General features: G+C 46.7%; 2 protein-coding genes across 10 annotated transcripts in view; one reads left to right on the forward strand and one right to left on the reverse strand.

Annotated features, from left to right (window-relative positions):
- The first annotated feature begins 688 nt into the window (after positions 1-688).
- hebp2 (heme binding protein 2) lies at positions 689-4,270 on the forward strand. Of its 4 annotated transcripts, none has more exons than XM_076755484.1 (5): positions 689-745; positions 991-1,126; positions 1,651-1,786; positions 2,400-2,580; positions 2,742-4,270. In XM_076755484.1, exons 2-5 carry the CDS (start codon positions 1,052-1,054, stop codon positions 2,923-2,925), a joined length of 576 nt encoding a protein of 191 aa, XP_076611599.1. In that variant the 5' UTR covers positions 689-745; positions 991-1,051; the 3' UTR covers positions 2,926-4,270. The 4 variants fall into 4 exon arrangements, with proteins under 4 accessions (XP_076611599.1, XP_076611600.1, XP_076611601.1 ...); XM_076755485.1 differs by having other exon boundaries at positions 693-745; positions 1,022-1,126; XM_076755486.1 differs by having other exon boundaries at positions 708-745; positions 1,025-1,126.
- Positions 4,271-6,387: 2,117 nt separating this feature from the next.
- Positions 6,388-24,847, reverse strand: part of nhsl1b (NHS-like 1b) — a 97,711-nt gene continuing 79,251 nt past the window's right edge. For 2 of the 6 annotated variants that reach the window (XM_076756241.1, XM_076756238.1), the window contains exons 3-9: positions 23,531-23,658; positions 21,043-21,241; positions 18,328-18,459; positions 13,157-16,504; positions 11,964-12,096; positions 9,949-9,987; positions 6,388-9,043 (exon numbers count right to left, since the gene is read on the reverse strand). In XM_076756241.1, the coding sequence (XP_076612356.1) occupies positions 8,362-9,043; positions 9,949-9,987; positions 11,964-12,096; positions 13,157-16,504; positions 18,328-18,459; positions 21,043-21,241; positions 23,531-23,658 (4,661 nt within the window). In that variant the 3' untranslated portion in view covers positions 6,388-8,361. The remainder of the gene's footprint in view (positions 9,044-9,948; positions 9,988-11,963; positions 12,097-13,156; positions 16,505-18,327; positions 18,460-21,042; positions 21,242-23,530; positions 23,659-24,847) is intronic. The other 4 variants (XM_076756237.1, XM_076756242.1, XM_076756239.1 and 1 more) reach the window with 3 other exon arrangements.

Consider the following 24,847-nt stretch of genomic DNA (forward strand, 5'->3'; position numbering starts at 1 on the left):
TCCTGTTGTCCCCCGCTGGTTTCCTGGTGGGCGTAGTCAAACACACTCCCCCAAAAATGGTCAAATGTCAGTGAACTTTGGTATTTACATGGATTAAACAAACGAGTTATAACGTATATTATACGTGCTAATTAGTTCGCTTTATTTAGAAGTGTTCGTATGGTAGATTTTGTTGCTTTTTTAAGGAAAAAAAAAAAACAAAACAGTAGCTGTTTAACCCTTTCCAACCTCTATGCTAAGCTAAGCTAAGCTAGACTAAGCTAACCGGCTGCAGTTTCGTAACGTTTTATTTTAACGAAAAATCTTCCCAGGTAGTATTTCCCAAAATGTCGAATTGTTGCTTCAACTTAAGTCATTTTTGGCCAACGTCAGATGGTTGCAGCCAAAATGTGTTTCATATATTTTGCCGTAAATTAAACCCACACTTAGTTTTTGCCACTTTTTCATGTTTGAGAGGGCATTTAAATTTGTATTTGCTATTACTTAGCCCTAAATTCTCCTTCACTATATTGTATGAATGTTGAAAAGACCAAACACACTCAGACTTATTTTAAAATGGAGACCAAAATTGAACTTTTCTACTTCTTTATGTACTCCTTGGCGTCGACATTTAAGATCGGGCCTCTTATTTTGAAATTTCGTTCGCTCAGCCAATCACATTTCAGGTTTATGTAACCGGAAGCGATGTTACAAAACAAACGCTCTCCGCGTACTGACAGCAGGGTCCAAACGCGTGAATCTACAGGTAATTGTGTCTTTCTCTCTGTTCCTATGCAGTAACTTTACAACTCGCAAAACACGTGAAGTCAGACCTTGAAGGATTACTTAGCCTAATACGAATTATCATATTAATTGAATATGTATGTGTACAAGCGTTTCATAAGCTAAGGCGCGTTTGGATACATAACTAGCCTCATGTGACTTGATGTGACGGGTTACATAGAAACACGAGGTTTAATATTGCCTAACTCTACATGCGATGCATTGCAGTGAGTTGAGTTTGTCGCTACTGTACTTTAAGAAGAAAGCTTTGGGCACCGTCAGACCAGCCATGCTGAAAGCTGTTGGACAAGCTCTGTTCTCCAGTGGACTGCAGAATCCACCGTTCACACCGGAGGAGAAACAGGTAAATATTTCCCAGATCACTCGTATAAAAAGGACAGTAAACCTTTGGCCTGATGGTGGTGGCTCTGTTTATCACACCGCCATGTGACAGGAGTTGTGTGTATTTCAAGCATAAATGCCAAACTGTCCCCTTTCTCAGCTGTGAGGATTTGTTGTCTGTTTTTATCTCAGCAGAAATGAAACATTTGGAGGTCTTGATGTTTTAGGATTTTTCAAAGCTTTCTGTGTGCTGAAAGAATTAGTTTATTCGCCAGTTAACTGTTTATCAAGGTAAAGTGCCAAACATTTGCAGGTTCTAGCTTCTCCGCTGTGAGAAACTTTATTTTATGTCACTTTAAAATGAGTATCTTTGGGGTTTTGGACTGATGGTTGAACAAAATGCTTGCAGATGTCACTTTGGGATATTGTGATGCTAGAGAGCTAATCATAGAAATTCCTGTCATTTCTTAATTAATTTAATTTAGGAACAAATAATCAGCAGAAGGTTGTCTTACGTGTGTGCATGTATGCATCCTTCTTTTGCAGGGACAAGACTATGAGATTCGCACCTATCACGCCACTAAATGGGTGAGCACCACTCGGAGTGGGATGCAGTGGGATGAAGCCATGAAAAGTGGCTTCGGCAGGCTCTTCAACTACATTCAAGGCAACAATCACAACAGTGAGTTTCATCAATTCTGCTCCCACAATGCCACATGGATGTGCGGTGCCGGGCCAATAAAAGGCCTGTAATGGTCTTTCTTTGGTTGAGACTCTGTCAGTGTTGAAGTGCGTCTGAGGCTTTTATTTTGTGGTGTTGAAGCTCGATTAAACACAATCAGTCAAGTCGATAATGCTCAAATGTTGCAAGAAGGGAGTCGATGAATAAATGCAAGAGTCGATGAAACAGTGCACTTTAGTTCTTGCTCAGCACTTTGTTACCGCGTCGCTGCCTTTGTCTTACTCAGCAGTTTACAGCCGCATTAGTTATGAGAACACATATTGTTTGTGCTCTTGAGGTCTGCAGCGTGAGGAGAGTGTGATCTGTAAACCCGGTGTTTAATCCTCCACATCTGCCACGCGTCGTGTTTACATGTCCCCCATCTGTTCAGGTGTCATCACACACTGAAGTTTAGATTCACCAGCTGGAAACTAGAGCTTTGTTTAGAAATCTTCATATCTGTGCGTCTTCCAAAAGCTGATTACACATCAATCCAACCCTCAAAGTCATTCCTTATAATATTTACATCTTCCTTTTATACCTGTCAGCCTAAACCTGAACATTTGTTCCTCAGAGGTGAAAGTGGAGATGACGGCCCCTGTGTCGTGCCGCGTGGACCCTGGAGCCGGTCCTGCATGTGAATCCCAGTTCACTGTGTCCTTCTACATCCCAGAGGAGCATCAGGCCAATCCGCCGGAGCCGAAGGACCCGGAGGTGTTTGTGGAGCACAGGAAAGAGTTCACAGCTTACGTCAGGTAGAGTACGACAACTCGTTCTCGTTATCAAAACTATCAAAATGAACCCTTTTGTATTCATGTTTCCTCCTTTTTTTCCTACTAAATAGCTCCAGATATCAGACCAAAAAAGGACAGAATAGAACTGCTAAAATAATGACTTTAAATCCATCATCTTCCAGGACATACGGTGGTTTCTCCAGTGAGAAAATTAAGCGTGAGGAGCTCCTTAAACTTGTGGAAAGCCTGCAGAGAGACGGAGTCCAATTCGTCGACAAGCCATTCTACACAGCCGGGTACGACAGCCCCTTCAAACTGACCAACCGCAGGAACGAGGTCTGGATCCTGAAGAAGGCGCCCGAGTAGGAAGTTTAAGGTCACGCAACACTCCCTGGCCTCTAAAACTATAAAACAGCCACAAAAAAAGTTTACATGATCTTTTGATAACACTTGGTGACTTTGTTGGACAGAACTTAACAATGTGAAAAGAAACCATAGCTATTAGAACACTTTGATGGATGAAATGGAAGCTTTAAATGTCAAGTTTTCACTTTGCTTTATTTCCTTTGACTTCAAGTTACTGAATGAAAGTCTTGATAAAGAGAGCAAGCATGCTGGAAGAGGTCGTCATGACCAAATAGACCAAGAGGAGGACAGTGGAACAATGTCTCCAGCAGGTGGAGCCAAATAGCCGAGACGCACTGTCTCTCATTCGGTGCATCTAACCACTGAAACCACAAGTGCCGCCTGATTTTTAATGAGTGACTGAACACACGCTCATATTCAGCTTTTCTTTTGCACATGTCGCTAATTGCCATTTATTCAGTGACATTTAAAGATGAAAAAACTTGTAAAATTTCAATAATGTCACAATTCTGTTTGTTTTCACCTAAACCTTAATGTAAAAAGACTGTGTGCAGGAAAAAAGGGAAAAACAGAGGAAGTCCAGTTAAGTGAGCATCCTCCAAATTATTTCTTTTAGCACACAGCTTCCTCTTCGTGTCACGGCTGCTCAGACCCACCTGAGGAAGGGATCCCTTTGTGCCCAGGAGCAGCAGCTCCAGCCACCAAAAACACTTTCAATGCACAAATGTGTGTTGTGCTTTTATTTAAAGGTGAACTTGAGAAAATGTGAACCCATCATTTAACGTTGTAGGTCACCCGAAAAGTCGTGACAGCAGGTTTTTTTCTTCTGTCAGTCAGTGGTCGAGCTGTGAAGGTGACAAAACACCTGCCTGGCAAATTGTCTGATCTCAGACCTGACACACTGTCGCCGCCGTCACACTCGTTATGACGGAGGACTGAGTCACGGTGAATCTGGACCAGTCATTCGTGCATCACTGAAGCATCAGAATAAAACATGGCACTGATGATTTAATGTGCAGTTACCTGCCTGTGGGCTTTAAGCTCAGATTTACCCCCATGTTTTTGGCACTTGGTGAATTTAAGACATTAGCAGAGAGTGACATTTGCAGGCCAACATAAACATTGAGCCTTTTTTAATCGGAGTGCGTGTTTGTTTTATACATTAAAGCATTTTAATCATCACCTACAGCTCATGAAGCTTTAGAGACTGTTTTTAAAGAAGGGATGCGACATGATACTTAAGGGAGCAACGACTTGATCTCAGAATCATGGAAGATATTACTTACCTCTAAATGTTTAAGAATGTAAAATGTATTATCAATAATAAATCTAACTCAGCATCAAATGATTGATTATTCTGATCATTTATTACCTCCATCTGCACTGTGTAATTAGGTTTTTGTCTTGTCCTGTAGCATGATGGGATTTGTTAATGCGGTTTGAATGACAAACGTCAGACAGCCTCGCTGTGAGGTCTTCATCTGATCCGTGGTGGATACACTTCAGGCCGTCCTGCACACTCTGACGGGCGTGACCTTTCATCAGCCCCGATGAAATGCTCGCCACAGTCCACGCCGCCCTTTATCCTCCCTCACCTTCCCCTCTCTCGCTCGCCCGTCGTCGGGCTCACGTCTGCTGAGTCATTCGTTTTATTTGTGGCAGAATTGTTCCCAATATCATGTTCAGACACTCAGCAGAAATGACGTCTTTTTTTACCCCCTGCGCGCGCACGCACACACACACACACACACACACACACACACACACACACACACACACACACACTCTGAGTCTTCGCCTGTTGTTCACCAGTAGGATCGATCTCATTGGCTGTGCTCAGTGAGGCGGAACGCTGCTGCGGATAGGAAATGTATAATGAGGCTCACTGTATGTTCTCTGTGTTTTAATGTTATCTACGCCCTCCAGCCTGGCGGAGGCCTCCAGCCGATGCAGGACGTGTAAAAATACTTCCATGACAAAACTCATTTTCTGGTGACAGAAACTAAAAAGCTCATTTTTTTTTTAAACGTGATCAAGTATTTTTGTTTGATTTTATGAAGGAACCAGTTATTCCCACATCCTTCTTTGCCGTTTAGGTGGAGTTAACTGCCACAGCAGTCGGTCGCAGACGGTGTGTGAGATAACGACTGTTCTCCAAAACAGGTTTTTACATTAGTTTAATTTCATTCAGGCTGCCTTTAGTTTAAATGCACTATTAAGATCAGGGCTGCAACAAGTGATCAATCTATGATTTTCTCAATTCAACAACTTATTCTGTAGTTTATGAAATGTCTAAAAGTAGAAATGAAAGGGCCGCTCACCCTCACGCTGTCATTTTCATGATCTTTATTGTTAGATTTTCTGACTCAGTAGCTTGTGAATGCAACACCTCCAATAAGCAAGTGGAGCTTCCCTGAACGCACCAACAAGAAGTTTAATCACAGTCCTTTTTCTAGCTGCTTTCGCAAGCAAAGATAAGTAAGCAAATGTGAAAAAACACGTTTTGTGATAGTAAACTGGAGTCTCTGCAGGTTGACGCTCACAGAGAAGCAACACAAACTGACGGAAAGTATAAAATGCTTTAGAAATGAGTTATGAGTCATGAAAATCTTAGGAGGCTAAAACCTGAACACAGATAGTCCCTTAAGTGAACGTCTTCTATTTTCACAACTTCACCGTGGGCTGACACAAGTGTTAAAAACGTAATACGCTGCATTTCACTTCTTATGTCTGTGTAACTGGAGCAGTACCTGTTGACCAGGCTGACTCACTCCGACTCCTCGTGCACTAAAAACTCAGGTCCTAACTACTCCATCCTGGACTCTAGTGAACAGTCGGTTTGTTTCATTTGTCACTTCCTGTTAAGGACACGATCCGGAGGGTCTTAAATATAACAGGAGAGCGAAAGAATCGAAGCGTCAATAGTGTGATTATGGCTGAGAGGAGCTTGTATTGATTTCTGTCTGACAGCCAGATGGACGCAGCGTCGCAGCACAGGTGACTCTGCTGAATTTGGGGGTGGGGGGGGTCATTGTAAATACTAAGAGGTGGTCGGTGTTTCCGTGCCCTTGTGAGCGAACGCTGCACATGCCGAGGCGTTGAAAAGGCACGGAGGACCTGCAGGGAATGTTGAGGGGCTGCAGTCTTAAGATGTGGTCCACGAACTGTAAGTCAGCACTGCTCTGAAGTCAGTGGAAAGGTCTATTATGGGCTGAGGCTGTGATTCAGTGTGTCCTAATAGGATGTCCAGATTGGGACATAACTGATGACCCCACGGGGGGGAGGAGGGGGTGAACGATGGCCTCTGGAGTTTTCCAGATGACGGACGAGCGTGGGTGCCATGGCGACAGCGCTAATGAGGCGATGATTTGGGGGTGTAGGGCTGGCAGATGGCCGTGAATCACACACACACACACACACACACACACACACACACACAAAAAATGACACAGAGACCAGCTCTTTAAATATCACCTTGTTTTTATTACACAGACATACACGAGTGTTAGCAGCCTGCCTTCAGCTCCACTCCCACCGCTTCACGACTTCTTCAGTCCTCCCGCCTTTTCACCAGCTCCCCGCCATTGTGACGATTCCTGTCATGAGACGAGCCCGGGCCCCAAGTGCTCGATCACGGCCGGGCGGGAGCTGGGAGACACACTTTGGTCACAGGTGATTAAACCACAGGTCGTTATGGCTCTTCGGAGGTTATGAAGTCTCACGCCCGCCACCTCACTTTACGACTCTGAAGAGACCACATTTACTCCGCTGCGAGCACCAACGTGGGCTTTGCATGACTCAAGATTAAGAGCAGTAGAAGTCTTAAGCATAAATATTGACATTATTGCATTCCTCTAACTTTGAAGCACCTTTGAGGGAAAGAAAAGGTGGGATCAGCGTAGTAAACGTGGCCCTCTTTCTGACCCCTCCACCGCCTTCATCACCTGGCTGGTCAACTCTGATCGTGACACCGTTTTGCAGCCCTGCTATGTGTAAATAAATAATCTACAAAAAAAAAAAGGAAACCACTCCCCTCCAGCAAACACAGGGTCTAAAAATGTACAAAGTCAAAATGTTACTTAAAACTCATTTCTCTATGTATTTATATACATAACCATATATAACTGCAAAAGGATAAACTTAGAAAGGTGAGAACAGCGTTATAGAAATCACTTGAGCCCTAAAAGGTTCTAGCAGGTCTCAGCAAACGTGGCGTCAGCTGGACCAGATGCATTAGTGTCAGACGAGCGGTCGCACTCTCCGATTGTGTTCACGTCCAGATTAGTTTTTCAGCTCTTTGGTTACCAACACGATCACTAAAAGACCCCGACAGTAAAATTAGCTTTTCTTCTAATGTCATTTCTCGCCTTACATTTATAGATTCGTTCTAAACTTCCAAACACAAGTCATGACATCACTTGTTTATTAAAACAATCTTTAAAACAAACTTTTTAAAGTCACAAAGAAAGACACCTACGCACAGTGCAAACTCTCCAAACTAAAATTCATGTAATAGAGGTTTTATGAGCCTTGTTTTTAGAGTAAATTTGCTGTTTTGGTTGAGATTTTGTGGACCCAACTGTTGCTCACTTCCTGTCCACCACTAGGTGGCAGCACCGAGCCCTCTGCACTTCCTCTGGACCACTGAACACACCAGCTCTGCAAACTAAACCGCTTACCGAAGAGCAGAAAGCAAAAACCTGGCGAAAACCGTAGCTGAAGTTGTACCAGTGGAGCTGTCTGTTGTACCACATCCTCCGGATCTTTCCACAGTATTATGGGCTGTCTGAAGCCAAGATCTGCAAACCCACGGTGCCCTCGAACACTTTCCACAGCCAACAGGAGCGACGCAGAAGCTGAGAAGATTCACAAGGCGAGCGTCCGGCGCGCCTTTACGTCCCACGCTCTCTAACTGCCTAGCTACAGCACCACAGCAGCAAAGTAAAGCAAACGACTCGTGACTCCTCAATTCCTTCAATCCACCTTGTTTTGCCATCTTAACCTTGTCATTCAAAGAAACTAAAGGGTTCCTGCGTGTTAAGGACAAGTAAGAAAAAGGAAAAAAAAAAAAAAGAAAAAAAAAACAGCAAAACAAATGGAAAACAAACTAAGAACACCAGGCGCAAAAGAAACACTATTCTTTTAACACAAAGGGTGAGTCACCAAACGAAGGAGAGGGTGAGAATCATGGGAGTCTTGAAAAGCTGCAGCAGAACCAGTTCTCCACTTCAGACTAAGTTCGGCCCGGTCCGTGATGGGGCGACCTCCGACCTCACATCAGGACCCGACATGTCCACTCCCTCAGAGGCAGCGCTGAGGGGGTGGGGCTCAGGAAGGTGTCTCTAGAGGGCCTTCTATTGGCTCCTCTTCCTGTCCCCCTACCTGCTTATGACGAGTGAGTTGGGCTCCCTGTGTCTAAGGGGCCGTCCTTGCTCTTTAACTTCTGCTCTCTTCAGATAAAGTGCCATTGGAGTCTTTGAGCGTTGGGAGCGTCTGGGCCGCTGGTCCAGACAGACTTTCTGCGGTGTCTCCGTACTCGCTCTCAGCCAGCTCCCCCTCGCGCTCACAGATCACTGTCATTGGGCTGCTGAGGATTCGGCTGCGTGCGTTGTACTTGCTGCTGGCGGCGGAGGGCGGCGTGCGTGAGCGCCCGTACTTTAAGCCGCTCAGTGATGAGGACGATGAAGTCGGCGAGGACAGAGAAAAGGCCTCATAGCGGCTCCACTCATCCGTTGCCCTCTTACCACGGCCGGGGGAGGTCAAGGGGCTGTGTGGCGCCATCGGTGAGGAGGGGGAAGCAGCGGGGGGGTCCAACTCTGACTCGGAGCGTGTTCTCTGGAAGCGGGGGTCAGTGGAGCGAAGCATCTCAGCGGCTGACATCCTGAAGCTGGTCTCTGAGCGGCTGCCCTTCTTCAGGAGCAGGGCCTTGAAGGTGTCACTGCTGGTGGAGGACTTGCGGATGTTGCGCTGGATGGAGCCTGTCTGACGGGGCAAAGAGGACGTTGTCCCTGGGGCCACGCCTGTCGGGGTGACGGGTGGAGACTGTGGGTGGCTCCCAGGACTGGCCCGGGACTTGTCCTCCTCAGACTCCTTGCGGCCCAGGACCTTGCGCTTTGACCTACGGTAAGATTTGGATAACCGGATTAATGACATGCTGGTAGAAACTCTGCAGTGAGTGAGTGCAAGCAGGATTAATGAATTTGTAAGAAAGTAAAATGATTTAATGGAAATTAAATTGAACTGGAAGAGCAAGAAGAAGAAATGCAAGAGTTGGGGGCAGTTTTGTCAGGAAACGATGACGTCAAATCCAATTATTCAAATTAAAATTAGGCTGCAGCATATGGGATTTCATATAACCGAGCAGAGAGCGGCCTTTGGTAGACTGCTCAACCCAGCCTCGTGAATGTCTCTGTGTTGTCGTAGCTAAGAAAAAAAGATTGCACTTTAAATACTTGGCCTACACGCCTCAAATCTTTGTCCCAAATTTGCCATATGTCAGCACTGCCCCCAGCAATCATGCGTCACAGCACGAATCTTAAAGAAGTAAAACAATGAGTGGCGTGGATGCTCAAAAAAAAAAAAGGGGGCGATGAGAAGAGTCCTACATTTTTATTAAAGAAATCCAATGAGTTTTTAGTGGAGAAGCTGCAGACACTGCAACTCTGCAGGAAAGCTCAGACGCGGCACAATGAAATTAATCAAAAACACAAACTGGGAAAAGTGCCCAAAGCAGTTTTAATCACACAAGGACAGTTCAGCCTCCACTCAGCAGGGGGGATCAGAGTGGTTGACTGCACCACTCAGCCTACACTGTCCATAACTCCTGCACCAAAGCATAGCAATGAAGCTGCGACTGGCAGAATACGGGGGATTAGGGCTAGCAGGAAAACAGCCTTATTAATCTGACTGTGGTCCAGAGGGCTGCACTGTGAGATTACTGTTGCTAATCCAAAGGTAGCATCACCGGGATGGCAGAAACAAGGCTGGCTAATTAAAGGGATGGGGCTACTTGCCACTTCGCACCTCTCTAGAAAGGATGCACCCACCCACTGCATGCCCCCTCTGCACAAGGAGGGAGAGAGGAGGAGAGGGGAGACATGGAGGAGATGATTAAAGGCATGAAAAATATAGATTGTGATAAGGGAGAGCAATTTGATGCCGAAAGTAAAGAGAGCAGTGAAGGACGCAGACAGACGAAATCCTTAATCCCCAGATTAGATCCACAGAAAGAAATTCTTCCATAAAGGACAAATAACCTGTAGCGACTATACACTTGTGAAGGTCAAATGAGAGGGAGAGCGAGAGGATAAGGAATGGTTTGTGAGAGAGTCTCAGTCTGCTTTCTTTCAGAAAACCTGCAAAATATGTGTCTCTGCCCTAAATTCAACCTCCATCTAGTGTCGTCCCCTGTGAGCTCCCTCGCCACATTAGCCCATCAGCATTACATAAGACGTTTCTCACACACATTCACACGTGCCGACACTCGCACCTGAATTCAGTCGACCATGACGCATCCGTGCTGAACTCATGCTTTGTTAAACTCGCAAACATAGAGCCACCCCGGAAAGGCGGCGATACTGATCTTGGTTGTAGAGGTAAACAAGGCTGCAATTTAAGAGCCATCTGGAACTTGATCGATTTCTTTCTATTGGCTGTCTTGTGCTTGGTTTGGAGGATCTCCCTCCAGACGAGGAGCATTTTGTGCTGCGGCTGTGAAGGCGTTTCATTGAAGCTTTTCATCATTCTCCGTTTTCCCAGAGGGAGAGAGAGGGATAAGACGGAGAGCGCAGGAAGTGAAATGACAGAGTGGAAAAACAAAGGCAGCGGACAGGTGAGAGGAAATGTGTCAGGAGGACGTTAGGTGGACAGTTTGGGTGCAAGAAAGGTGCTATCAAAGACGTTAAGTATATAAGTATTAAGTATTCAACTTAGAATCTATCAAATGGATTTCAAGTTATTATGTGAGTTAACTCCTTCTGGCTTCACAGCTGTTGATTCCTCTCACTTTGACGTGCCCAACGGGAGTCTGTCATCACTTCCCACTTATCAAGAATCTGTAAAATGATTCTTTATGTTCCATGCTAAGGAGGTGCAATGGAGGAGGAGACCAGTGAAGCAAGTGGTAAACAAACACAGCTCCACCTCGAGATTTATGCACACATGCTTACACAATCTTCACGTCTAATTAAGCCGCACAATAAATCGCACTTGCACACGTGACGTGGGCACCATAAATACATCGACAATCTGTCGCCAGCAGAAATAAAATCCCGTGAAATGAAATCCTGTGATGCTCAAGAGAACTCCGACTGCCGCTGCACGTGACCGTGAAGCACAAACTGGCGGGCTGCATGAGAAATTTATGTGTTTGCTGCCTTTGAAGCACGGGAGCACGTATGCAATATATGTCAGAGACTGTAGAGCAGGAGAGAGAGAAAGCTCTCCGGTGGCCTCTAACCTAGATTAGGACCGGAGGGTGTCGAGTATTTAAATAATGGATGAGGCAACCGCCTTTTCTTCTCCGGCTGAGAATGAGCAACGCTAATGTGAGTACATTAACACAGATGCTTCAATAAACATTTGACTGCTGACTGATTTTGCTTTCTGAATGTGAGCAGGGACAGAAAAAGCTACTCTCTCCTGGGCTGGGAGACTCCAGAGACCAGCTATGTGACAGATGTGCATGCTTGCAGATGGGACAGCGCTGAGTAAAGTTATGACTGAGAGGTAGAGGGCAGGACGAGGAGAAGAGGAGGGGAATGGAGATGGAAAAAGAGAAATTATGGGTTGAAGGATGAAGGGGGAGAAAGAGCTTGGAGTTCAGGGTGATTCGTTGTGTTTTATGAGGGAGTGAGAAGGAAGGAATGAGATGCTGACAGAGAGAGAGGGAAGATGGAGGGAAAAACAAACAGAAAATACAGAACACATACACCAGCTCAGTGGAATAAATCATCTATCAGGAGTTGAAGCAGGTGAGGAGTGAAGAAGTTGGAGTAACAGTAGAAAAAAAAGAAGAAGAGACGAATGCATCATGGTACCTGTGAATGGCCGCAAAGAGGTCCTCAGTCGTTCGGGCCCGTGAGGGAGTCGGGGTCACCATGTTCTCCTCGGAGGCCCCGTTGGCTGGCGGGGCCGGAGACGATTCAGCCGTGCTGGAGTCGAACACCTCACCTGAGACACAGAGACATACAAGTTACACACACGCAGTGACAGCAGAGTAAACACGCATACTTCAGGTTTACTCAGCACAACACACACTCATGAATCCACCATCCCGTCGCATCAACCTGGCTGCCTGTAAAATGTGAAGTGGTACGGAGGAGGTGCTGGACTGTCTTCTTACATTCTCTTTTTGTCTCTAGATTTCCTCTCTTTTCTTCTCCTCTAGTTTAGCCTCTTTTCTCCTCCTCCTCCTCCTCCTCTTCCTCTCAACCTCCACGCTCACGTCTGCGCTTCGACTGCCTGAGCCGCTGCAGGCAGTCTCACTTTACGCTCTCCCCATCCTCCCCTTCATCCCCTTACCAGATCTGTTCCCCTCCCCTCTGATACGATGCAGCCCCTCCCCCTCCAACCGTGAACGGCATCTCCCCTGGGACACTTGCCCCCTCCCTTACCTCAGAGAGAGAAGGAGGGATAGATCAGGACAGAGAGCGGGGCTGACTGAGGATGAGAGATTAAACAGTAAAGAAGAGGAAAAAAGCAGAGAGGCAAAAATGGGATATTTGGAAATCAGGATGGATGGTGGAGAGGAGGCGGGGAGACAGCGGGGGCTGAGGTGTGTGGTGGGGGGGCACAGAAAAATAGCGATGCCGGAAAAACGAAGGGACAGTAACCACAAGAGATCTCTGCACATGAAATATAGAAGGATGAGTAGAAGAGAGAGTGAGAGTGGATGAATCCGAGAGGCTGCAGCAGTGCTGTCCCAGAGATAAACTCTCTCTCCTGTGCTATTTTCACAGTTTTCAAGCCTTTAAAAGCTTGTGGTTTCAAGTTTGGATCCTTTGCTTCGGAGGGCAAAATGAATTTTACAGCTGCCTCAGGAGCTGGACACACAGCTGGCAGGCAGCAGCATCACTACCAACCATACAGGATTGTGGTAATGGGCTTAAGTAATAAGTAAATGAAGGCTTTGACTGACACCATCTAACACTGAACATCTGTACCTCGATTAGGTGGAGAAAAAAGCACGATAAATGAAAACCATCTTAAAACAGACTGAATTCAGACTCACCACCAGTGTCGTCCTCCCTGGAGCTGATGGATCCAGTCGTGCTACTTGTTCCATCTCCCTCCTCCTCCTCTTCCTCCCCATAAGCATCTCCATTGGTACACAGTCCGTTATCGAGACTTGTGTCCTGGCTGGCAGAAGCAGAGATATGGGGCTCGTCCTGGCTTACTGTGGATGTTTCACTGCTCTCTGCCTGAGGCTCGGAGCTCTCTGAAGTTTCCTCCTTCTTCTGTTGCTCACTTTTACTCTCCTTCTCCTCTTCCTTCATTTGTCTTTGCGGCGCATCTACTTGGTCTTCTGTTTGTAACAGGCTGGTTTTATCCTCATGCTGAGATAGAACCTGTTCACTGATTGGCCGCGGGCTAAATGGTGGGAGAAAGGAGATTTTGGGTTTCTTGGAGACTGCTGGGGGCTTCTGTTTGACAGGAGAGCTTTGGGAGCTCTGTGGGGGACTGGACAGTGATTCCCGCCATTCAACTTTTTCTTTTCCGTTTAAGAGAAAGTAACTTTGATCCTCAGCTTTTCCATTTATGACAGCGCCATCTGTTGTGTAATCTGTGATACTGCAGTCTAAAGACAACTCTTCTAAGAGCTTAGACACAGGCGAAGGTGAGGAGTTGCGTGAATCTTCTTCTGGGGGGCAGTTTGACAGTGGTAACACAGAGGGATGCTCCAGCGAATCAGACTTCTCCAGGGCCTGGGGCTTTAGACCCTGAAGGAGGTCTACCCCTGTTTCCTGAGCTTTGGTGTGGTCTGATTCACCGTTAATCTCCATCTCTGGCCGTTTAACAGAGCGGAGCTGAACACTCTGCAGCGCAAACGGGGTGATCAGAGGCTTAGATGAATTAGTAGGGCTGTCGGAAAGAGTTGGTTTAGGATCATCCTTCACTGCCTTCACAAAAGATGGAGAGGAAGAAGGTGGCACAAGGGCAGGCAGTGGAGGAGGTGGAGGTGGCCCCATGGTGGGGACAGGAGGTGGAGGTGGAGGGGGAGGACTAAAGCTCCCATTGAAGGACGAACTGGGGGGGATTAGCATTTCAGGAGATGGAGGAGGAGGGAATTCTGGTGAGGTGGAACAAGCAGGGGGTGGGCTCAGATTTGGACCCTGTGGAGTGGTTGGTAACAGGGAAACTGGCGGAGGAGTGCCTGCACTGGAACTTGGGGGTAGAGGGGGAGGGAAGGGTGGAGGTGGGCTGAGAGGGGTGCTGGGAGCTGAAGAGGAGGAGAGGGGCAGGGGTGGAGGTGGAGGCGGAGGAGGTCCGAAGCTCTTAAGGGAGTCAGAGGTGTTGGAGGAAAGGGAGGTGGAAGAGGAGGACATGGATACAGAGGAGAGGAGAGATGACTTCCTCTCGGGCACTTTGGGCTTGGGCCGGCTGCCAGAGGGAGACATGGACCTGACGAATGAGGGCACTGGGGTTCCAGCTGTGGGGGTGTTGGACTGACTAGAGTAGCCACTAGATGGGGAGGTCAGTCTGTGGACCCTGTCCGGCGAGGAGGTGGACATTTTGGGCTTCACTGCCACCCCTCCCTCCTGGTCCGGGGCTCTAGGGGCCTGGTTGTTGTGAATCCCACCTCCATTCTGTAATTCTCCTGGATGAGCGCCAGCCGACATGTTATCTGCGGCGTGGGCCGGGGGGGTCTGTGCCCTCTGGTCTCCGTGGGTATGAGGGTAGTCCATGTAGTAGCCCCAGGAATCAGCATAGTCTGAGCGCAGGCTGCTGGTCTCGCTGTGAGCAGGGGTCACATGGCATAGCGAGTATACGTTAGACACACCGCCACAGTTAGCGTTAGCTGCTAGTGATGCAGCAGAGCTACCTGCACTGATGCTGCTCTGACTGCGTGGCCGTAGCACCCACGGGTCATCATAGTCGCTGCTCGGGCTGTGAGAGGGTGAAGAAGGTGAGGCCCCTTTTCCTTTCCCTCCTCTCAGCCCCATCTGTAGGCTCTGCTGCAAGCTGGCAATAAGAGTCTCATTGAGCATGGCTCCGTGTGCCTCATTAGCGCCGCTAATGGCACTAACACCTCCAAGGGGCTTTTTTGCACCAGGCTTGCGTCTAAGAGAGTCTGTGCGGGCTGGGGGCAGCGGTGGCTTCTTGGCTTTGCGGAGGGAGATGCTGCGGGACAGAGAGCGATCACTGTACAAGCTTCCAGAGTCTTCTTGATTGGCCATCTCGCGGCACTCATACATGCTGTGCCTGGTGGCACGTCCAGCTGCTGCACCATGCCCACTGCCATGACTGCGAGAGCGCAGGCCTGAGTCCATGTGCATGGAGGTGTAATATCCATCATTGTCTTGGGAATAGAGGGAGCTGGAGTCAGTAGTGGTCCTGGAGGAGAGGTCCAGGCTGCTATACAGCTGGTTTATAGGGGTGGAGCAGCTGGATGTTAGAGTGCGGTGTGGAATCACCACGTTTTCTGGTGTGTCGTAAATCCACTGCTCCTCTGGCAGACAGGATGGGGGCGTTGGGGCCAAGGTGCTGTGGCTGTGTATACTGCTGTCCGAATGACCTGACTCGCTGGCAGGTGCTGCGACTACCACACCACCATCCTGTTGTGTATGAGTGGGGGTAGAAGTGGCCAAGGCTGGGCAGGTGGAGCTGTGGGTAAAGCCCGCTGGACTGGAGATCAGAGGGTCAGTGTTGGTGGAGGAAGCCAGGCTGAGCGGCCGAGCTGTGGGGTAAGCTGAGGGCGGGGAGTGGGAGAGCTGACTGGAGGTCTTGAGGGTAATGACCTCAGAGGAGTTAGATAGGGTGGCATTAGGAATGAATGAAGTGGAGTAGGCAGCATGAGGGGAGACCACACATGCTGGGCTGCCACCCCAATCACTAGCCTGTGTCCCCCTTAACTCCTGAGACTTGGGCCTGGGCAGTGTGCCTGTCCTTGGGGCGTTTCTCATGTGCACCACTGTATCGTCAGCCTGAAGCTTTCCAATCTGCCTTTGAGGTGTCGTTTGCTCCTCTGACTTGATGGGGGTGCTGCTGTAGATGGGGTCAGCACTGAGAGACACCCTGGCGCCCTGTCGGGGCAGACTGTGAAAACGGGAAGGATCTCCATTAAACTGATGTGGCAGCATCAAGATCCCAGAGCTGTCACTGCTCGAGATGGATATACTTCCTGTTGAGGAGGAGGCAGAGATGCCGGCCATTTGAGCAGCAATTCCCTGTCCTCTCTGAGCCCGAATCCTTCTCATGGACGGCGGTACAATCTTCACTTCCTCTGTCTGGCAGCTGGAGTCTCTGGTCTGTGAACGTCGGAGTGTTGAGTTGACGCTCCCGACTCTGCCCAAGGTGGAGTACTGTCCTGGGATGAACATGGAATGCGGCCGGAGATCTCCGCCGTATCCTTTTGCTGCTGTCAAAGGAAGAAAGAAAGTAAGATAAACATATGATTGGTCAAAATATATACCCCTTTCTTTCCTCTCTTTAACTTCTTCAGTCGCAGAGCCTTCTGCTCCTTTGGCTGGACTGTCATATAAACTGTGGTCACAGGGAAGCTAATTAATTTGATTTGCTGTAACCATGTCTCATGTGTTAATAACTTCTGGTCGTCTTCATTAGGGAGGAAAAGGATATGAGGGAAGACAGAGAGACTCCCTTTTATTCTTCCCCTCCTATTCTGGCTCTGGCTCAGTCTGATAGAAAAGAGAACAGTCCGCTGGGGTCCAAGACAGACAGCTGGTAAGATATGAAGCAGCCAGCAAACAAACATACATACATACATACATGGATGCAAACATACACAAAGGCACATGTGCACACATGCACAGTGTTGACAAAGTCAGGCAGTGTCACAAAGGACAGATCATACAGAATATACAGATGGATACAGAGACAAGGACAAACAGAAACGCAGGTATCACAAAGACACACACACACCGAACATACCGGCTAGTAAACAAACAATTTGAAGAATGAGTTGGAAAACGAGAGAGGATGGCTAGTGTGTCTCCCATCTGTGGTGGCTCTCCTGTTGATGCGCGTATCCCAAAACATACACACTGGTGTGTCCTTTCTTCTCTGTCTTCCCCTGTGCCGCTCTCTCTAAACCACACATACACTCTCTTCCTCCTTTGCTAAAAGCTGGAGTGACAGCTTGGCTGCTGCTGCTGCTGCGATAGATTAAGCTGCAGGTCTACTTTTGCAGGCAGCTCTAGTGCAAGGAGAGGGAGGGATGAAGCACTGGGACAATTACCCCGGCCCAGTAATCATGACATTCAGAGGCTGTCGTCAGCTGGGCACTAACCAGACTTTAAAGCTCTTTTCCTATCAGCCTCGTTGATCTTATCGCACAGAGAAATGACATTCTCCTTAAACGCTGCTGCCATCCTACGGCTCAGAGACGTGTAAATAAACATCAGCCATGCGGTGCCGTCAGCACAGCGCAGTGTCAGCTTAGTAAGCTTAGAGCTTGCTTAACACCCAGCTCAACTGAGTAACTAATGGTAGGGGACCTCTGAACCTTCATATTTGTTATTTAGCCCTTGTCTATTTGGAGGGTTTGAGGATAATGTTTTCTGAACATGAAAAGAAGAGGGTGGACGTCTGTAAGGGGGCCATGATCAGGGACCCACACTCATAATCAGTACATGTTGTTAAGACACACATGGGACACAGAAGATTATCAATATGGCCTCAGGATTAAGGCACAGACACACAATTAACACACACATTTCACAGAAAAAGGACTGCAGAAAGTTGACCCCGAAGGATTATGACACAATACGTATTTAATAATGGCGAACCCTGCACTTAGCTTGTCCTGTGTGACATGATTTTACAACAGTCTACACTGAGATTCTGTGAAGGCAAAAAATTCTAGAAGAGAAGAAACTACTGAAAATGATTTCATAACTGGTTCCTGGCTGTGGATGCAGTTAAACAGGGTGGAGGAGAGCGAATGAGGACATTTGGTATGTAGAACTGAAACAGGGAAAGACTGAACAACTGCAGGGCCTTGATCCAACACTGTGCACATGTCATTTTCTCCCTCTCAGTATGCTTAATAAGAACAATACTGGAAGGGTGAGTTAATTCTCCACTTAAGAGTTTAAGCTGTTCTTGATAAAAGCACAAATCGATAGAGAGTAAGTGAAATAAGGAGGGATGCTTGTCCAGAGTGTTGGTACAGGTCTGTGGACAGTAGAGGGCAACATATTGCCCCTCAGTGATCCATACCTAGCTCCTGGTTGATGTTGTCAGGCAGCCCTGATATAGTCTTTCTGCGTTTGACCTTCTTGGGCCGGCGGGACACGGTGTCAGTGTTAATGAGGGAGCGCCGGATGCTCGCCTGTCGGTCAAACACTGCCCCTGGTAGCCGGGAGGGCGAGAGCAAGGCAGGCGGACACACAGGCAAACAGAAGTAGGTTAGTTGGAAGGAACAAACTCAACAACATGCTGGGTTTTTGGTTTTTTTTTTTGCTTGTTTGTTTTTTCAATTGAGCATGCAACATGAACAGGGCAAGAAACTGAAAGGGTCAGTCCAACCAAATAATGAGAAAACAGTTTCTCACCTCCCTCTAGTGGTGTCTAACCGTGCGGATATTCTTGGGTTTTATTTACGAACAATCTTGATGTGGATCCTCAGATTTGTGAAAAAATGTGTCAGTGTTCTCTGGTGGATAACTGTGACACTGTTTCTAAATGACCTCAAACCTACTTTTTTGGCTTTTCTGCACTGCAATTATTTATCTACTGAGCAGCCAACATGCTCAGCAATACAGATACACAAATATCAGTAATTTATTCGCTACAAAAAGTAAGACAGTGTTGACTTCTTTCATGTCAATGTTCAATGCTGTGAGCGCCATTTATTGGAGTGGAGGCAGACATCTAAACATGAGCATATGCAACTAAAAGTCTGTACAATGTATTATTCCACTAGAGGTAAATGAGAAAATGTTTCTCTGACATGAATCTTTAACCTTTTCCTGGTTTGTCTTCATTTCCAGCCCTGAATATAAGTCACAGAAGTGTATACATACATGTTTAGGATGTGTGAGATGTAGCGCACATGCTCGCAGAAACGCACATGCACAGGACAGATGACAGGTGAGGCAAGCGCACACTCGCACACTCTTTCATTCTTCTCAATATCCTTCTCACTCTCTGCCCAGTTTCCCTAAAGGAAGAGCAATATCTCACTAGCAACTACTCTTCTTTTTTTTGCTATTTGGTGACAGCCTGCAGGCGTTAGGGAAATAGAAACTGATATGAGGGCAGATAGTGTCCATCACATCCCCCCGCAGAGCGACAGAGGAGTCCCTGATCTCTCTCTCTCTCTCCGTCGATTTGTGTGTTTTACTCTGTCTCGGTAATCTAAAGTGGCAGGAGATGAAGTCAACAGTGATTTGTGTGGAGTGGGACCACTTTAAGCACATATTAGTGTGTAAAGGATGACGGGATCAGTTATATTGCCCTTGACAACAGCAAATTTCTGATGTTGATACTTAACTGCGACTTTCTGAGTTTTGTGTTTTCACACCTCATGTAAGATATCTCTCTAATGGGATTTTATGTCTCATGAGTGAAACATCAAACAAGCTACAGCGCATTATATTAATCATCAGAACTGGCTTAAATGAGATGTTGCGTCTAGATGAGTGTGGCTCGTGTGTGGCAGATCGCACTGAAAAATGAGGCATGCTAGCAGGGGAATTCCACTGACACGTTCTGCTGTGTACGAGTGTTCATCTGTCAAACGCCCCTTGATCTGACATAAAGTCAGTGAAAAGCCTTGACCCTTGGATAAGCTGTCAAACGATTTTCACACACAAACGCTCGCTCACACGCGCATAAAGGAAGGTGAAGGTCGGTCTCCAAGAAGCATGAAGGAGGAGGAGAATATTCGCAGAGGTGCAGGAGGAGAGGCAGACATCCATGACTGACACATACAGTTTTTTCCTCTGTGGATGACTGGATACAGTAATTGATTAGTTTATATCCACTTAGCCGCAGAGGGTTGATTAAAGGAACGGTCTGACATTTTGCTTGTTTGGCTCATTCCCTTCTTTGCTGCCTTACTGAGAATTAGATGAAAAGACCAATAAAAATCACAAGATACGACAAGTTAATATGACAGTTGAAATTATTGAATGACATGTTTGTTATTAGCCACGCTAGCGACACGGCTCTCTAGGGATAGCAATGATAGTCAGCCTGTCAACACTTTGCTTCAGACTGAAATAGCTCAACAAATATCGAATGGATTGCCACAGACATTTGTACTGACACTTGTGATCCTACTGACTTTGGTGATCTCTTGACATTTCCTCTGCAGCCGCCAGAACATCGACATTTGTGGTTATTGAAATGTCTTGACAATTATTGTCATGAAACATTCATGTTCCGCTCAGCATGAATTATGATAACTTTGCTGATCGATTGTCTTACATCTAGCGCCATCATCGGGTCAACGGTGGTTTTGTTTTTATTATAATACATCAAGCTGCAGAACTAATGGTATCCCATCAGCCTCGGCTACACTCTTTGTTTAGTGCTAATTTACAAATATTAGCATGCTAAAGCGCTAAATCAAGATGTCAAACTCTTGCTCTTGTTTATTTGTTGGAGACTTAAAATTGATATTGATCTCATCTAATTCTCAGTAAAACAGCAATCATGTAAATGTCTATAAATGTCAGAAAATTCAATACAGACAAACAAAATGTGATTGATGGTGAGAGGTTAATGTTACAGAACAGAGACACCGCGGATGAATGAGACCAGATCAAACTCAAAGCAGTTTGATCTTTCCATGTTGCTATTCAGTGGAACTAGAGGACCAGGACCTTTGTTTTCCACTGCCAACACTGATGGGATTTGGTCGCTACTCGCTAGTGGTTGAAAAGTGGACGAAATGGTGGGAAGACTGCAGTTACCAACAGCTCGTACCTGTGACGTTGATGGCGACTATGTCTGTGGGCACGGCCTTGGCCGTCTGCCTCATCTTCTCCTCTGGGGTGGGGAGGGGCACGGTCTTGTTCCATACAACCTGCCCGTCGATCTCGGACCCCTCCCCTCCCTCACCCAGCGGGGTCTGGGGCCTCATGGAGAGCTGAGACTTGTCGTCCTCCGCTGATGAAGCTGTGGACTAGATAAGAAAGAAAAGGAATGGGGTTAACGAGATGTAAAAATATGAAGTGGAGGCGAAAGGGAATGAGAGAGAGCAGGGAGAGGAAGAAAGGAAGGGTGAAAAAGAGGAGACAGGGCAGAGGGGAGAGAGAGGTAATAGAAACAAGGAACGAGAAGGAGAATAACAGATAACAGTGACAGGTAATTGAGACGGCAGGAGGAACAGAGACAAGACAGGAAAAGGGAGTGACAGAGGTGAGAGGGATGAAATACAATGTGTGGTAATGAATGGCAATGCAAAACAAAAAATTTGTCGCGCTGACTTAGAGCACCGATGGATGAACAAAAATATTCTGGTGAAAATGTCACGATAAGTGAAGAAAACGTGAGCAGGAATCGAATATTATAGAACTTAGGTGTCCGACACTATAACTGACAGACTGTGCGGGATATACTGACACACACAAACAGACTTTAATATGTTACACCGCTGTGACCTTTAGAAGCTTGTGATGCTGTAAACATGTTTCACGAGCAATCAAACCCAAATGGAAACACTCACTCACTCACACACACACACACACACACGCACACACACACAAACATCTATCAAAGTAAACTGATGGAGCAGTTTGAGATGGCAGGATAAAAGCCAGAGAGCAACAGCGAGGAGAAGGAGAGAATCAGTCATGCATTAAACTGTGTTCACAGACTAATATCTAGAAGTGGAATTTACTGCAGAGAGCCAACAGACAACAACACACTACTGCAGCATCCAGGCTTGAAACTGAGCTGTTTGTCAACAGGAAAAACAGAAATTTCCAGTGTGCTGAATGTTGAAATCAATGTCCATCTGAGATTTTGAAAGCATTATTTTCAATCAGGGACGGGTTGGACTTCAGAGCAGAGTGAACACAAATAATCCCAAATTGTTCTGATTAGAGATCAATTCCATGGACAGATTTCCACTGCTCCATCCAAAAGTTTGCCTGACTGCATCTCGAACAGGTTAAGCTCTTTTACCAAAACCAGCTGGTGGGAAATCCTTAGTGCAATTTTGTTGTTCAGAGATTGAAAACTGCTGAAATAAAGTTGCCCTGAATACATCCAGCAATGCTTTCCTACGTCCATTACGGCTTATCCTGACAATCCTAACCATCAGACTGGCTATAAGGACTGTCATACTAACCACGCATGGATGGATGGATAAATGGGGGAGGCAACAGAGGGGGGGATGTAAAGATCTGAGCAAGAGTTTGGTGGTAAGCATGGCTTGTTATTTTGCATCATTGCGACTCAACCAGGAGCCCTGTTTCTCCTTTTGAGGCTGCTGTCAGGCAAAGTTAGGCTCACTGGCCTCAGGACAACAGGAAGTGATGGGGAAGAGAGGGGATGGGGGACAAACAACGGAAAATAGGAAGGGGGAAGGAAGGCAGAGAAGAGGAGGGGGGTTGCTGCGGGTTGAAGAGAGGTATGGCGAGGGTGCAGAGAGAAAAACAGATAGAGAGAGATGGGAGACGACTGTTTGGAAAGACAACAGCTTGTTATGAAGGTCAAGGGTCAAAGCAGGCATGAAACGAGTGGCTCGCATTGAGTGGCTCTGGGGGACAAAGGAGACCTTGATAATAACAGAGGAAGACCCTTTGGCCCATTCAGGACCCCTCATATCTGGCCTTCTATTTACACTTCACTTCACACTACAGCCCTGCCAGGAAAAAGAGCAATAAAGACTCGTTTCTGTCTGTGCTATTTTTCCACCCCTGCCTCTCTTTCTCTCTCACTGTCTCTCTCCATGCATCACCCTCCTGGAATTACCGTACTGTGAGATTAGACAAACAACAGCCCCACCATGTGTAGAGCAAAGACAAGCATAATGGAGAACCAACAAGAGCCAGCAAGTGTTTATTCTTTGTGTGTGTTTAGCTCTGCCTGAAAAATGATGACAGGTCAGAAAATGAGACGGAAATAAAATAGTGTGAGTTGAACATTCAGGCTGGCAGTCGTAACAAAATGTACCGTTAATTCTAATTACTACCGTGGAATCTTTAATGACCTACTGCTACAGCTACATGAGTGTTAGTTCATAGTTCTACTTGCAAAAAGTAAATTAGAAAGCAAAGTCAGGAAAAGACACAGAAGAAAACACTTTCATGTGTGACCACTAGAGGGCAGACCGACACTGTTCAAATCACTGGAGGTGAGCTGACATGCGGCTGAATCGGCACTGGATTGTACTGCAATTGTAAGTAGTCCAAATGTAGTGTCACGCCTGGACAGCTGTGTGTGCAGCGTTTGTGCATACGTGTACCTTCTTATCATTGTCATCATCCTCATCGTCCTGCAGGCTGCTGTTGGACTGTGTGGGGTCAGAAAAGGTGGGACCCTGGGAGTAGTACTGAGAGCTCCGGAAACCATCTTTCCTCAATTTGTCACATTCTGCAGGACAGGCAGAAACAGAGAATTATGTTACACAGACGAGGGGAGACTTGGGTTGTACTGATCTCCATTAGTGTGTCAGTCACGTGAGCGCCGTCCCTGCTGGACGCTGCCAAGCGCGGCTCACACCTCCTCCCGTCGCCACCTGCTGTGTTGGGGCTGTGGTGTATGGGTGTGAGTGTGTGTATGCCAATGTGTGATAAGAAGAGAGTTTATAAATGCGTGTGTGTGTGTGTGTGTGTGTGTGTGTGTGTGTAACCAGAGGAGGGGGATATCAGTTTCAGTCTGTCACACACAGATGGCAGAACTGTCCCTCTCTCTCCTCCACCCCCCCCTCACCCCCCTCAGAGGGCATTTAGCACATCGTCTCTCTCTTTCTCCCTCTGCAAATATCTACTAATGCATCCTTTGTCTAGTCCTCGCCTAGCTAATTATATTCATGTACTACTTCTACAACCTCAGCTACACACACAGTAGAGGGTCCTGTATGTGTTTGCTGATGCCTATTACCTGTGTGCGGACAACAAACCTGACACATTTCTAATTAAATAACATGAACATGAAGACTTGCTCCTATCAATTGACAAGCATGTCTTTTTGTCTTTGTTTCCATGTTATTTCTGACCCATACAAATATAAAAAACCTTCCTGGTCTTTTATCTTGCACTTTTGGGATTTATTCGGTGTGTGATACACAATCAAAATCCCCATTTGTGAATAACACATGTACCAAAGCACGAGCACATCACTCCCTGCCTGGCACCTCACTGATGCTGCTTTTGATCCCTTTTATGTGCCATTTATCTCCATAGCTAATTACAGCCTGTCTCTGCAGAGATACACACTGGTGCATGTATAATACTGTCAGTTAATGGATCCTAATGGGGTTGGCAAAGATAGCAACTGTAACGCCAGGCTGATGTGGTAGCGGTGTGGAAGAAGGCATTTAGAAAGCATGATGATAATGAGGGTGGTGACGGGGAGCGGAGCTGTGAAGATGATTGGTGTTGCGTGATTGTGGATGGTTGATAAAAATAATAAGCGTTGATGAGCTGAACGCTGCTTGTTGCTAGGCAGAAGTGAAGGGAAGGGACCTCTAAGTGACATGAGAGAAGGCAAGCATAGAGAACGAAGGATATTGAGGAGAAATTTATGTAATGATATGAACGTAATATATGGAAAACACCTA

The sequence above is a fragment of the Chaetodon auriga genome, chromosome 18 (assembly GCF_051107435.1).
Source record: "Chaetodon auriga isolate fChaAug3 chromosome 18, fChaAug3.hap1, whole genome shotgun sequence".
NCBI classification, from domain to species: Eukaryota; Metazoa; Chordata; class Actinopteri; order Chaetodontiformes; family Chaetodontidae; genus Chaetodon; species Chaetodon auriga.

What these genes read in the sequence shown, in the direction of transcription:
- hebp2 (XM_076755483.1), top strand. Translation starts at nt 980, where the DNA reads ATGCATTGCAGTGAGTTGAGTTTGTCGCTACTGTACTTTAAGAAGAAA. An exon ending in TCAAGGCAACAATCACAACA is followed by an intron (nt 1,787 to 2,399) that starts GTGAGTTTCATC and finishes TTTGTTCCTCAG; the next exon opens with AGGTGAAAGTGGAGATGACG. An exon ending in GAGTTCACAGCTTACGTCAG is followed by an intron (nt 2,581 to 2,741) that starts GTAGAGTACGAC and finishes ATCATCTTCCAG; the next exon opens with GACATACGGTGGTTTCTCCA.